Source organism: Phodopus roborovskii, unplaced genomic scaffold, assembly GCF_943737965.1.
Source record: "Phodopus roborovskii unplaced genomic scaffold, PHOROB, whole genome shotgun sequence".
Taxonomy (NCBI): domain Eukaryota; kingdom Metazoa; phylum Chordata; class Mammalia; order Rodentia; family Cricetidae; genus Phodopus; species Phodopus roborovskii.
Genome location: NW_026126480.1, coordinates 14,659,524 through 14,675,718, shown reverse-complemented (window position 1 = coordinate 14,675,718; position 16,195 = coordinate 14,659,524). Strand labels below are relative to the sequence as shown.

General features: G+C 36.5%; 2 protein-coding genes across 2 annotated transcripts; one reads left to right on the top strand and one right to left on the bottom strand.

Annotated features, from left to right (window-relative positions):
- On the bottom strand, window positions 1-1,029 carry LOC127228051 (olfactory receptor 51T1). The gene has a single exon (XM_051192489.1). It carries the CDS (start codon window positions 1,006-1,008, stop codon window positions 1-3), a length of 1,008 nt encoding a protein of 335 aa, XP_051048446.1. The 5' UTR covers window positions 1,009-1,029.
- Window positions 1,030-13,002: 11,973 nt separating this feature from the next.
- On the top strand, window positions 13,003-13,953 carry LOC127228029 (olfactory receptor 51H1). Its single transcript, XM_051192468.1, has one exon. The coding sequence runs from the start codon at window positions 13,003-13,005 to the stop codon at window positions 13,951-13,953; it is 951 nt and encodes a 316-aa protein (XP_051048425.1).
- Window positions 13,954-16,195: the final 2,242 nt, after the last annotated feature.

Below are 16,195 nucleotides of genomic sequence, written 5' to 3'. Positions count from 1 at the left end.
TCATGTACTAGAAAATTGTTTTCTCCTATCCCACCTTTCTCTGAGGCTCCTTATACTGTAGTTCCTTGAACCCTTGAATTGGAGCAGCTGATATATGGTCCGGCGAATAACTTTAGTCTTCAAACTGTAAATGATTGGATTCAGCACAGGAGGCAAGAGAAGATACATATTGGCCAAAATACTACAGATCACCCTAGGGGTAGAACTGGAGAGACGATGTGCTAAAGACAGTGTGATCATTGGCACATAGAAAATAGTCACAGCACAGATGTGGCAGACACATGTGCTGAGAGCTTTTTGTTGCTTTTGGGGTGCCACAATGCTCAGAACAGTGCGAAGGATCAAGATGTAGGAGAAAAGAATGAACAATAAGTCAGTGCCATTCAGGTAGAGCTGAAGAAACATTCCCCAAAAACTGCTAATCCAGGGGTTGGTGTATGTGAATTTGATCATGTCTGGATGGAAACAAAATGGATGGGAAAGTTCTTGGCCTCCCTGGAAGGACACACTGTTCACTGCCATAATTGATGGAAACATGAAAACCATTTGTCTTATACAGATGATCAGTCCAATCACAAAACTCATCGTGTCTGTGAGGAAAGTAGCATACTTCAGAGGGCTACAAATGGCTATGTATCGGTCAAAGGCCATAGCTACCAACACTGAAGACTCCAGGAATGAGAAGCTATGCACAAAGAACATTTGAATTTGGCAAGCTTTAATGCTGATCTCCCGGGCGTGAAACCAAAGAACGCCAAGGACAGTAGGAAGAGTTGTGATGGTCAGACCTAGATCAACAACAGAGAGCATGGATAGAAAATAGTACATGGGCTTGTGGAGATTCCGTTCAATGATAATAGCAAATAAGATAATACTGTTTCCCAAGAGTGCAATGGTGTAGAGACCACAAACAGGAATGGAGATCCAGACATGAGCAAGTTCCAATCCAGGAAAGGCAGTAAGAAAAAAGCTGGAAGAGGAGGATGTAGTGTTATTGAAGGTCAACATGGCAAGTTGAAGATGCACTCTGAAAAAAAAAAAAAAGAGAGAGATTACATTACTAATGTATGTCATCAGAGCCTCTGAGCTTTTATACATCTTTCTCAAATTACACAATTGCATTCTGTATTCAGAACTCATCAACCTCCATAACATGAAGAGATTAAAACCTCTGATCTAATTTCTACAGCACCTCAGCACCTTGCTCTCTCCAGATATAACTGTCACTTACATTTTAGACTCCAAATACATTCAAAAGCTCATGTGTTGAACTCTTGTACAAACTGCTTGTAGCTGAGCTTCTGAAAAGTTATTAAATCATAAAATCTCTGAAATCATGGATGTATTAATCCATTTATATTAAGAGTATGTAAAGAAATTTAGGAAAGTTTAGGCAATGAGATCTACTTGAAGGAACTTAGTCACTGAGGATGTACCATGGAGAGATGCATTTTGATCCTTGCCTCTTTCTCTTTTTCTCAGTCCTATAGTTGCCATCAGATGAGTCATTTATCTCACCTTGAGTTTCTACCATGGTGTACTGCCTTGCTGCAGACATAAACAACCAAGTTAAGTATAATAGACTGAAGCTGTAAAACTAAATGAGCCTTTGTCTTTTATAAATTATTTATCACAGGTTCGTTCTCATCTTATTTTCCAGATTCTTCCTATTTTGAAATAAAATCTCAGACATCTGTCACATAAATATAGTATATGAAATAACAATAGCCATGATTGTAACCTGACAGAACTTTGTTCTGAGTCACTAAGCTATCCCTGGGTTTTTCTACGGATAGCACTAGAGTACAGAAGAAGCACATTGATACCCCACATTGCTACTTGTGATACACACAACATAAAGTCCCTGTTAGTATATGGTTTGAGATATTACTGTCTAGATGAATCTTTGTACCTGAGTCATGACTCACCCTCCTCTCATACTCTCCTAATCTATTTTTAGTATCATGGATTCTTTATTTCTTATAACTGAAAGAATTCCAGTAAATATTCCTTTACCTACCTCACATATTCGTAAGATGCCCTCACTGCTCTCTGTTTCTGTGTCTCTGTGTGTCTTCCCAGCTCCACTGAACCATCTAACTTCCATGCTTCCTCCTTATTACATTTTCACACTGTTGTTTCTATGCCTTCCCTTTGAGATACATCATGTGACTTTGAACCAACATACTGCAAGTATACTGTTTCAAGGAACCCTATCAAGACTTCTGGAATTCTGGAATTTTCATTTTCCCACCATATCCAACTCACCAGGAAAAAGAGGGTTAGTACTTTCTAATTGAAGGCACAAGTCTCTGTAAGGTAAAAATACTGGAGGTAAAAATATAACAATGAAAGTTACAAGGGACCAGGAGCAATGACTTAGATAAAACCCACTCTACTCTATTCTTTACTAATTCAAAGGCTTAAGTCACTTTCTCTAGCACCAACAGTGACAGAGCTCAATCTCTGTGGTTCCCAGATGCTACATATTTTGTCATTTGTCAAAACTATTATATTTTTTCACAATCCACAACATAGGTTGACAACTCCAGAGCATGTTAAACTCAAAATTCTCCTTTGCTAATAAATTTTGGGACCACAATGTTTGGGCAATGGTTTAGATTTTTAATTCTAAAGCATAAATGACACTTAAAATTGGTATAAGCAAGTTCTATCCTCTCAATCTGGAGAGTTAGTTTCTTGATACTTATGGCATGTGTACCTTACATCTCTCAGTACTAGCTAGTGATACAAGATCTGGAACAACAGACAACTTTGATTAATAATATTGACTGCAGAATAACTACAGTTACAATAAAGAGTTCTGATTTCTACCCCTTTTCTTTTCCCTCTTTTTTCTCCCTGTCCTCTATCTCTTTTTCTCAATTACTATGAGTATCTGACAATGTCCCTCTATTTCTTCAACCACATATCCATCTTCCGAGATTTTCTCATGTTTTATCTAATCTTTCTCCTCCCATCTATCACTCTTTAATCCTCCACCCTTCAATCCCTTCCCATATATACACACACTCCACTTACCTGGTCACATCTCTTGAGTCTCTTCACATAATAGAGATAAACCAGTATACAAGGAGAGGTCTATATAGGGAGTCTCCAGAGTCATCAGATACCAGTAATCTTGACTATTGAAGTACACTGGATAAAGACAAGAGTGATGAGATCAATATGAAATGTTCCCCCAAAGCAACTCATACATAACTTAGCAAACTGCTTCAGACTCAAACAAACCTCATCTATCAAAGCTGGGAGCCTGGCCCTAGAGGCTGCCTGTAATAGGTGTCTACAGAAACAGCCTGCCCATGTTTGATAACTACATCCATTTCTCTTAACACAGCCCTAGGCTACAGATTATCAGCCAAAGAAGCTCCATAAATGTCAGAGATTAATTAGGACATGTGATCCCTTAATTAGGAAAATGTGATCCCTCTCTTCTATGATGCTAATATACCTTTTGACTAACAGGTTCTAATACCTTACCAACAATTCTCTTGTCCTTTCTCTTATATAGGAACCCTTCCTGAGAAGCCATAATAATTGAGTCATGCCTGCTTTCTCCTTAGCTTCTAAGTATAAGCAACTTAATATTTAATGAGCACAGAAGCTATACTGTACTTCTCAAATATATTGTTATATGCATTTGTAGTCAATCTAGTGAGTTAAGTGCTATTCTTTATTTTGTCACAGCTGAGGGAATTAAAGACCAAAGAGGGTTTGAATAACTTTATGTAAAAGCAATCACATTACAGAGCTGGAATTTAAGTGCATGCCTTATTGCAAGGTTCTGGAACTCCCTCAATCAGCTTTGACACTCTGTTCAGTAAACTGTTTTATCCACATCATTGGTAAGTATGGTTTCAATGTTTCATTCTCAATTAGCCCATCCTATAGATCTCCTGATTCCAGTTGCAGGAACACATTCAATTTAAACTTATTTTGACTAGAATTCAGATTTCTATAGCTGGTACTAAATTAATAATCTTTATAATAGCTAATTTTCCCTGGATTTGCCTCTTTTAAACATTTTCATAACCATATTTTCATAGTTTCTTGCTTGATGCACCACAATAAAAGGGTATATCACAATAAGTATCTAGAGATTAATGATTTTTATACATTACATATTAAGAGAAGTTCCTATTTATGGGCAATACATTATTTCCCACAGAGGCTAAGATTTCAAACAAGACTTAAAACATTGAGTCTAAAAAGAAAGGAAATATAAAAAATACTGTCTTAATAAATAGCATTTTTTCTGTCCTTATATCCATTCTGTTATCCTGTGTCTTTTTTTTTCTAATTTTCTTATTTTACTTATCAATCCCAGTTCATTCTCCCTCCCATCCTCCCATGTCCCCCAACTCCCCCTCCCACCCCATTCCCACCCATTCCACATGGAGGGTGAGGCCTTCCAGGAGGGAACATCAACATCTGCCAAGTCATTTGGAGTTGGGCCTAAGCTCTCGCTCCTGTCTCTAAGTGAAGGGAGTATCCAAGTGTTAGTGTCTTTATAAAGGAAAGTGTTCTACACAGTATCAAAGGAGAAACGTAAACCCCAATCCAATCACAACCCTTTTGATCTACAGTGGTGTCCTGCCTGCAAGATATGCTAGTGTAATTAATGGTGGCACAAAACTTGGTGGGAGTAACCAACAGATATCTTATTGGACTTAAGGCCCACTGCACAAATTGAACCTACACCCAACACTGTTTGGGTGACCAAGAATCTAATAGTAGGGTAAAATCAAATACTACTGTTTAAATACAAAAGTAAACAAAAACAACAAAACATATGGCAATATAATGACTCTTAACGACATTTTATTATAATCATAGATGAGTGCCTTGCTCAGCTATAATCATAGAAACTTCATCCTGCAGCAGATGGGAACAAATATAAAGACCCACAGACAGACATTATGCAAAGAAGGAGAGGCCTTGAAGCATTAAATCCTAAACAGTGTATCTCCACCACCCCATCACCCCACCCGGGTTACGGCTCTAAGAACTCTGCAGAAGAGCTAGAAGAAAGAGTGTAAGAGTCAGAGAGGATGGAGAGCACCAAGAAAACAAGGCACTCTGAATCAACAGGATCATTGCATCATTACTGAGACTGGGGCAACACGGACAGGGCCTTCATGGGTCTGCACTAGATATGTTCCTAGGGCTGAAAGGACACAAGCCCCCATCCATAACCCAGACATTATCTCCAATTTATAACCAGTTACAAATGAAAATTGAGTTTTCTCCAAGAGAGTCTCAATGGGTAAACTCTTGGGTAGGCTGCAAGCCCAGCAATAGGTGGCCAATATAAAACAAACTCAGTGGCATCATTGGAGGTTCCTTATCTCATAATGTTGTGTCAGGGCTTTTTAAATTTTATCTTATTATGTTTTATATATTTTATTATATATTTTGTTTATGCATTTTTCTCTTTCTACCATACAGGGTTTTTTTTTTTCCAATTTAATGTTTTTATGAGATTTCTGAGTATGGAAACAAGTGAGTCTTTGCATCTATATCTGTTTCTTCTGATTTTCTTGGGCTCTTTTCTTTTTATGTACTTGTTTTGACCTGTTCTAATGTATTTTCTTTCACTTTATTATAACATTTTATTTTATCATTATCCCTTAGAAGCTTGTTTGTTTTCTAATAAGAGACAAGAGGAAGTTGATCTGGTTGAGCATGGAAGTTCAGAGGCACTGGGAAGAGTACAGGGAGGTGAAACCTTAAGAAGAATATATTTTATGAAAAGAAAGGCTACTTTCAAAAAAAGAAAAATAGTTATCATTGGTTATTATTAAATTAAATCAGTGCACCAAGTTCATTCCACAGGCACTGAGCTATGCTAAGCACTTGAAGTACACTGATTTGGTAAACACCTTGGTTGTTGTGTAGTATGTAGGACAGTAGAAAGGGAATACACACTGAACACTTTTAGATTATCATATTCAGTGTAAAAATTGAGCACAATAAAATGGATGTCAGATAACCTACTTGTACAAAGATTGAAATTGAAATCCAAAGTGTGAAAAGGTATGCTTTTCTAACTCAATTTTCTAGAATGTGCTGTTCTTTACATATGCAATTTCTTTTTGAACATTTCGTCTCTTATTTGTAACTCTTTACATACTACACACTTTATAATATATATGGAAATAGATACATGAAGAAACAAGAAAAGACAGAGAGGTGGGAAAAATTTTCTAATATTCCACACCACAATAGAATGATTATGATTTAAAATAATATTTTATCTCTTTTGTGAAAATCTAAAAAGCAGGTGGCTTAAAGTCTCCAAACCAATTATAACAGGATGTCCTTATGTGATCAGCACTTTATGGCCTATGTTGAAATATCACATTAAGCTCCTTAATGTGCCAATGCAAGTATATTAAATGGATTTTTAAAAGCCATTATAAAGATAACTAAATGGGAGATGTTAATCTATTATTTTGACTTGCTTCAGAATAGTGTGTGGAGCCCCCTGGGAATGTATAATTGCAATACATAGTTTCTGTCTCATGGGTACTTAGTGACAGTGTTACTTGTGTTCTCAGTTCCTTATAGACAAGTGTGCCCATGAGCCATGTGCTCATACAAGTGGCTGGACGGTAAATGGGCAGGGTATCTCCTCTTCTGGTGAAAGCCAGGTAAGATGCTAGGCCTTGGTAGATCAAGCATATTGGGCAGAAATTGTTGAAAAGTGAGATAGAAAGAACAAAACAGAGTAGGAGAACTCAGAAGGGAATGGGAGGCAGGTGCATGACAGAACCACAGAGATGTTTAGATAATGAGTTTGGAGTAAGAAACAAAAACTGAAGATCATGGGAACTGACTGAATGAGAAATCTCCAAAAAACTTGCAAGCAATACTTTTTTTTCCAGGTAAAAACATCAAAGCCAGTTATGAACTACATATGGGGTATAATTTTCATGTGGGCCACATAGTGACACTGTATACTTTGTTTCTTCACACAACCTTTAAATTTTGGTGATATATATATATATATATATATATATATATATATATATATATTTCTATGAGTAGTTTTAAACAGGTTTTTCAATTTTTTAATTTGATTTCCTGTTGTATGATTTTATAGTTTATAGAGCCCTTGTGTTCACAACTCCTTTCCCACTCTCTTAATAATGACTATTCTTATATTGCAACATATAAAATTAATCATGATATTCCTAGCTATCACAGAAACAACTTGAAATAGAACAGAGATATTTTTTAATTGTGATGTTAACAAGTGATGAGACCATAGATAGAAATGAATAACCTGGTTCCTAGAGCTAGCTGTTATCGTACTAGGCTCTATTTTCTTTATATTTCCTTCAATTATCTATTTTATCCATGACCAAAATTTCTAGGAACACAAGTCTGTATCCAACACTGTTCCATCCTGTCTCTAATTCCTTCATATCAAACAAACCACAAAAATTACCAAAAGAAAAAGAGATACCAATATAGATTAAGCAGATGCATGGGCATCTTCCCCAAATGTTTGCATTTACTTGACCTGTGGGGGGAGATTATGATTCCATGTTTTTTGTTTTTTATTTATTTTTTTCACTTTACATACTGGCCTCAGTTCCCCTCCCTCCCATTTTTCCTGCTTCCCCCCATCCAGCCCCCATACACTCCTCAGAGGGGGTAAGTCTTCCCTTGGGGAGTTAACAAAGTCTGGTATACTAAGTTGAGGCAGGACCAAGCCCCTGCCCCCTGTATCAAGGCTGAGCAAGTTATCCTTCCATAGGGGATGGGCTCTAAAAAGTCCATTTCTTTTTTTTTTTTCAGTCTTTTTTTAAATTTAATTTTATATAACAAAGTCCAATTAAATGAAAACAAACATTTATACACAATATTTGGGAATTTGGGCGTCGTTCTTTCCAAACTAATTCCTGCTGGTAAGGGGCGCTGTCTTGGGGGATTCGAAGAAGATTCAGATATCCTAGCTGTAGTCTGTAGGGCTGTTTTGTCCAGCTGTTTTGAATGTAGGATCAGCTTGTACTCTGTTTCAGGCGGTCTGGCGTGATCAAACCACATTAGTCTGGAAGGAATCCACATCTTTTCATTTTCTGTGGAAACAAAAATAGGAATCCTAAAAAGTCCATTTCTATACCCAGGATGGATAAGTTCTGGCACCACTGCCTGAGTGACCACCCCAATCAAGGTACATATCTGTCACCAAGATTCAGAGGGCTTAGTCCATGCAGGATCCCCAGCTATCAGTCCAGAGTCCATGAGCTCCCGCTAGTTCTGGTCAGCTGTCTCTGTGGTTTTCCCAATCATGATCTTGACTCCCACCCCTTGCTCATACTGTCCCTCCTCCCTCTCTTCAACTAAACTTCAGGAGCTCAACCCAATGCTTTACTGTGTATCATTGCATCTGCTTCTATGTTACTGGATGTAGGTTCTATGATGACAGTTATGGTAGTCAGTAATCTGATTGCAGAGGAAAGCCAGTTCAGGCACCCTCTCCACTATTGATAGAAATCGTAGCTGGGGTCATCCTTGTGGGCTCCTGGGAATTTCCCTAGCATTCCTTATCCCATAATGGCTCCCTCTTTCAAGATATCTCCTTCATTGCTCCCTCCTCTGTTCCTTTCCAAACTTAGGCATCTGAAGCCCTCATGTTCCCATCTCCCATCCCCTCTTTTTTACTCCCCTTCCCAGTTTACCCAGGAGATCTTAACCTATTTCCCTTTCCTGGGTCCCTCTGTGTGCATCCCTTTTAGGGACCTCCTTTCCACCTAGCTTCTCTGGTATTGTGGATTGTAGACTGGTTATCCTTTGCTTTACATCTACTGTCCATTTATGATTGAATATATACCATGTTTTTCTTTCTGGCTCTGGTTTGCCTCAATCAGGATGGCTTTTTCTAGTTCTATCCATTTGCCTGCAAATTTCAAGATGTCATTTCTTTTTTTAGTTTCCATGTTTTAAAAGCTGTTCAGCTGATGTTAATGTATGTGATTCAAAAACACTAATTACATATTTTTAAATATTTAGATAGTTACAATATTAACTATGAATTTAAAGCCAAAGAACATCAGTGCACTACATATCTAGTTCATCAACGTGTTTCAAAGCAAACATTCAAAGTCAGAGCCCTGAAATTTTGATGCTATTCTATAGTGTAATAACCTGCTTATGATGTCCTTGGGATTCTTTGCTTTCTTACCTCTGATTTTGGTTTTCCTTAACCTTTTACTGTAGCATTTGGATTTTGTCAGATATTTTATACAGCAATTTTAAGTTAATCCTAAGAAAATAATAAATATGTTCCCTTTATTTGGCTGCAATATATCAACTCAAATGTAAAGACATATGAAATAGGGACGTTTTATGCTTTTACAAATTGTTGATTAGGTTGGGATATATGTTAGTAGTATAACATGTTCTTACGATGCATAATGCCTTAAGTTCAATTGCCAGCTGGAAGAAACAAAGAAGGAAGGAAGAAAGGGAGGGAGGAAGGGAGGAGAAAGAAAATAGGGGAGAAGAAAGTAAGAATAATTAAACATGTTCATTTGTGACATAATAGGTTCTTTTTTTTTTTTTTTTTTTTTTTTTTTTTGAGTGAGAAGTTTTATTAGAAAGGGGAGTGGGGTGAAGGGAAGAGAAAGAAGTAAAGAGACATAGAGACACCAGAAACAGGAGAGGCACTTTCTTAAAAGGGGAAGCTTAAACATGCATACTGAGTCCTTATGCAGCCGTGCCCATCATTAGGGGGCAGGGTCAGCAGAATGCTGATTTCCAACATTCCCACCTCTTCTTCTTATTAAAATGGTGAGGAGTTAGATGTGGCAGGTAAGGGAATAAGGATTCAAACTCTCAAGACTACTTCCTGCTGACTTGGAGGCATTGATCATCTTTGGGGGACCTGAGAAAGCTGGGGTACTGCAAGGTTCTGGGGTAGCTGGTTGCTCCATCGAAGTCCTGGCTGTATGTAACTCTGGTTTCTCTTTGACCTGGCAAGATGTTGGCAGGTAGAAGACAAGGTTAAATGTAGAAAGAGAATTTTTTCTTAGGTCCTGGTGTTTGAGGGGAAGATTGTAAGATGAGGGAGGGTTTCCCTAGGGGATTCCAAGATAAGGGAAGGGAGTCCCAGGACCAGGAAAAGATTGAATAATATTTATTTGGAGTGAATCTGACCCGTTTGGGTAGGTCCAATTCAGCTCCTTGAAATTTATAAGAATCCTTTTGAGTTTTCAAAAATATAAATATTAGGCACATTAGCAGCTTACTCATGTCAGAAAAAAAAATTGGCTGAAAGCATTAACACTTTAAAAACTGACAGATGTCTTTAGCACAGTGAAGCCACCTTAATTTTGAGCTTGCAGTTGCAGTTATTATCATATAGTGGCATAGTATGGTGTTTAGTACTCTGTTAGAATTGGATTAGTAGCTCATTAGAACTTTATTGATTAATGTTAAGTCTGTGAACAGTAGCATGAGAGAGAAATATGGAACGTGTTTCATTCATTTGAATGTCTCAAATCACTTTTCTGTCATTACTTAAGCTGTTTTCTCCTCAGACCTTCATAACTTGAATTCATATAACTTACTTAATCATCTTAGATATTTCCATCCTCAGACCTTCATAATTTGTGTTTATCCACCTTGTTAGACCTCTCCAGCAGCCAGCTAGTAAATCTCTATTACTCTCTAATAACTAATTCAGGTAAAATTTTGTCCTTATCTAAAACTCTGATGCTTTTGATGACTGGGAGTTTTGCCAGCTTAAAGCATCAGCCAAAGCTCCAACTATTACAAAACAGATCTCAGGAACAGGTGTTTTAACGTTTATCTGTGTGAAAATAGGAAAGTGTAAGATGTATTTTGGTCTAAGAATGTAAGTTATGAAGGACATAATAGGTTCTTATCTCAACTAATATAAGATATAGTACCGATATAAGATGTTATTTTTCACTATATTTTGGAAGTCCTCATGTCTTGAGATGTTTATTTTTATAAATTGTCAATATTATGCTTTGTTGATTGAAGTAACTTCATACTGCAAAGAGAAAAAGCAAAGTAGAATGCCTTCCTTTTGTTGTTTTTAGTATTATACAGAATATAACTGCAAAATTGTGTTTAATTTCTCCATTAAAGCTATTAAATAGCCACACCCCTTATAAATTTCTTAATATTGATGGATTATTCATTAGACAACGTTTGCAATATAATGAAGTAGCCTATACATTTTACATCAATTTAGCAATATGTTGTATATAACATCTGTGTAAATCTTCATAATTAACTTTGTTATGAGTAGAATGTTTTAAATTTTAACTGTTTTCAATTTCAACCCACTTGAGCTTATCACCCAATACCTGTTACTCTTATAGGCACATTTCTGTACTTATAGGCATTATTACTCTCTGCTTCCTTCTATAATCATCAGTGATACTCTTTAAAAAGACACAGGAAAATAACAATTTCAGCAATGATAGAATCTTGGTATGAGTAAATAAATAATATAGCTAAGACATGGTGTGAAACTTATAGAAAGATTAAATTCCTTTCTGAGTATGTAACATCCACTACTCTATATTATGAAATGCTGATGGTATAAAAATTTGAATCCAAATCAGAAATAGATATATTGACCAAAAAAAATCACTATTTTACCTTACAGGTAAATTTTTTTCAACTCTCTTTCCAGAAGAAACATCGTAAATATTGACTACTAACTTCCTATCTTAATAGCATAGATTTTTAGGTAACATACTTGCAAATTTGTATGAATTGATATAAAAGGAAAGAACATATGTTGTGATTTTTGTGCCAGCAAAGTATATAATAGTTGAAGGATGCTACCTTGAGAGTAAACATGGACTAAAACTCTAAGAAGCCTTAATGATATTTCTACTTATAAAGCAGAGAGAGATATAAAGTTGCAATAATCAATGCTTTATAGAAATTTTTTCAAATTGGTTCATGTTGGGTTCAAAGAATGGTTCCTAAATTTTGATGTTAAATGAAACGCAGGTAGTATATTCACAAATGGGTGCATATGGGCTGGTAAATTTTACACTATGCTCTTTGCTACATTAAAGTAGGTTAAGGAAAATTGCATCTTTCTTTTTAATTTGTGATGATGAACCATTAATTCAATTTTTTTCTTTTTTTATATTACTTTTTTTTTCATTTTTATTTTATATATCGATCCCAGTTCCCTCTCCCTCCATCTTTCTCTTTCTCCTGCCCTCACATGTCCCCTGACCACCCTTCTCTCCCATTCCCCCCACACACACTCCACATGTAGGGTGATACCCTCCAGGAGGGCTCATCTAAATCTGTCAAGTCATTTGGAGTAGGGACTAGGACTTCTCTCCTGTCTCTAGGTTTATGGAGTATCCATCTATGGTGGATGTGCCCCCAAAGTCCTTTTGTGCACCTGGAATATATCCTGGTTCCACTGTCTGAGGTCCCTTAGACTGCTCAAAAAATTTTTATCCAACAAAATGTCATTGTCCACATAGTTCATTGTGAATGGAGTCAATGTGAGGCAAATTAATGTATTGTTTATATGTATATATTCATATATGCATACATATGAATATGTATACATGAGTTTGCATGGATGTAGGCTTGTAAAATTAGATGTCAGTGTGGAACTAAGTGTTTAGTAGCTTTTAAATTATGTATGTTTGCTTATTTTCTCTTAAACCTTGAAAATTGTCAAAAGAAGAGATATTTAAGTTCCTGAATGTATAAACACCGACTGTTAGTCTCATTTTCATTTTCCAGGTGAACAAATAAGCCCAAGAAAAAGCACCTCACCACATGTGAAACTCTGAGGAAAGATAAAGGCAACACATTAGTAGAAGTGCAGACATTGGTTTTTATCTTTATTTTTCCATCTGATGTTCTATTTATGTAATCATAAAACCATTTAATTCTCCCATATGAGACTATATTTTAATTTTTGGATATGAACTAGTGAGAGAGTTAGTTTACACTATGATAAGCTTGAATGAATCACATGCCAGTCACTCAGTTTTCATTCTGACAGGCATCCCAGGGATGCCAGACAAGAACCCATGGATGGCCTTTCCCCTGGGATTTCTCTACACACTAACTCTCCTGGGAAATGGCACCATCCTAGCAGTTGTCACGGTGGAGCAGAGCCTCCATGAGCCTATGTACTACTTCCTCTGCATCTTGGCTCTGACTGATGTTAGTCTCTCCATGTCCACTCTGCCCTCTATGCTCAGCATCTTCTGGTTCAATGTTCCTGAGATCCCCTTTGATGCATGTGTGACACAGATGTTCTTCATTCATGTGTTTGGACTGGTAGATTCTGGAGTCTTACTGTCCATGGCCTTTGACAGATTTGTGGCCATCCGAGACCCTCTGCATTATGCTTCCATCCTCACTCATGATGTTATTGGAAAGATTGGACTAGCCATCTTTGCCCGGGCAGTCTGTGTGGTCTTCCCAGTGCCTTTTCTTATAAAGAGGCTGCCCTTCTGTCGTCCCAATGTCTTATCTCATTCATACTGTCTTCACCAAGACATGATGCGCCTAGCCTGTGCCAGCACCCGTGTCAACAGCCTCTATGGCCTCATTGTCGTCATCCTCACTTTAGGACTTGATGCCCTCATCATTCTTTTCTCCTACATACTCATCCTGAAGACAGTGCTGGGCATTGCCTCCAGAGCTGAGAGGCTCAAAGCCCTCAACACCTGCCTCTCTCACATCTGTGCTGTGCTTCTCTTTTATATCCCTTTCATTGGAGCCACCATGATCCACAGATTTGGGAAACACTTATCACCAGTTGTGCACATGCTCATGGCCAATATCTATCTTCTTCTCCCTCCTGTGCTAAATCCCATTGTCTACAGTGTGAAGAACAAACAGATGAGAGGTAGGGTCATGCGAATGTTCCAGAGGAGAAAGAGCAGAGCTTAGTCAAATGGAATCACATGTAAAATAAAAATTAAGTGAACACTCGAGCAATCTATTTTTCCACTTTACACAGCTATGATACAATCAAATTTTGAAATTTGATTAGAATATAATGTAGGAATGAACAAGGCTATGGACAAAGATAAAACATCATTTTTGTTAGGGTTGTATTCAATTTAGAAAGTATTATTTATATCTGCTATTATAAATCAAATTTAATTTGATGGTTTTGTACTTTTTGTTTTAAGATGTGGGCATGAACACCAGTAACAATGTATTATCTGTTTACAAATCACATTTATGAGTATCTTCTTTGTTCTTTCTATTAGTTATTTGAGAATTTATTCTTATAATGTTAAGTAATATTTGATATATCAGTTAAGCAATAGTTGCATCAAGAATGATTCAATAAGTCCCACAATGCTACTCAATAACATGGTTATGAAATATTATATTTTTAATAGAAAAAGGAACTCCTATAATACCAGACAGAAATTCAATTACATTTATGTCTAGGTATTTATATTTTGAAAAGATTCTATGATTAAATTAAATCATATGCATTATTCCTAGTACATCTTTTCTATTAAATTATACAATTTTCTTTACATATTTAATGCAATCATACAGAATTTGTTTGACCAATTTTACTGTGTACTAGAGGTTTTGATAAAAGTTGACAGAATAAAGCCACTTCAGGCTTTGTGTAAGTTGAGTAGAAATGCTGAGCATAAGTGAGGGATTTGAAATTCAGTGTATACATACTCAAATGCTCACTGTTGTTGTTCACACAAGCACCTGTATATGCTCTCTGTAGCTATTCACACAAGCTCTGTATATGCTCTCTGTAGCTCATCACATGATCCTGGTTTTGTCTTCATTGATGATTTTACAGTTTATATCTACTTCTGTGTAATAATTCAAATAACTCCTCTGAACACTCCTTGAACCTTATCTCTTTCAAGTATTTACAATTCCATATAATCTTGTCAGCAATTTCATGGCACCTTTCTATGTCTACCCACTGTTTTTCTTCCAACGTGTGATAAGGCTATGTCTCCATGTTCCATGCTAGCTTTGAACCTTTCTCTCCTTTCCTACATGTCTATTTGTCTCTTTCCCTCTATTTCTGAAATTTTCATTAAATTTACTACATAAAACCATAAACTAATGGGAGCAGATGAGGAAACTGGTAGCCAAACACTAGGCAAGACCCAGGAGGACCTCAGAAGAAGATGGGAAAGATTATAGGAGTCAGAGAGGTCGAGAACACTAGGAGAGCATTGTCCACAGAATCAACTAAGCAGGGCCCATATGGCCTCATAGAGAGTGGAGGAGCAAAGATGGACCCTGTATGGGTCTGAGTTAGGTCATCTGCAAATTCCTGATGGTTGTATAGTTTGGTGTTCTTATGGGACTCCCATCAATGGGAGTGGGAGTGTCTCTGACATTTTTTGCCTGTGATTGGAACCCTTTTCCTTATTGTATCTTGTTAGGCCATATTTGAATAAGGACAGGGAGGAGCAGGGAGGAGTGGGGGGGAAACAAAACTATGGTAGCTATGAACTATGTATTAGAAAAGAATAAAATATAAAAATGAATTTAACAATAAGCTTTGTGTATGATATACACCTATAAAAATTAGTAAGAGGCGCTAAGGCTAACAGTGGTCTTTAAACCTTAATTCCAATTTTATCATCTTGTCCCAAGTCACCTTTTAACAACATCTTCCTGACAGTGAAATTCCTTTCTCTCTTGAAAGACACAGACACAATATTAAAATTGTATAGGATTTTCTTCTTTGGATATGTCAGATCACTAAACCAAAATTATTCAATATACTACTCTAACTTGCAAAGGAGACTTAAAGTTTTCTGTCATGTCAGGCAGTGATCATGCCAACATGGAAACTTCTTCTCTAGTATGCTAGAGATACTGTCAGGGTAAAGTGAGAGACAGGTTAGCCAAAAGTATTAAAATTTCAAGCATATTATGATTGACCTAACAGATACAGTACACAAGCTCATTAGTGTTCAGAGATGCACACATGCATATAAAAATCCTTAATATGTGCATAAACAAAATAGTTGTGATATTTAATGAATAACTTTAAAAACATAGAATAATGAAAGTTACATATAACTTGAGTACTATATATATATATATGTATATATATATATTATGGAAGGTATATTAATATATACTGACTAATGTGTCTATATGTTGTATAATGCTTGAATCAGAT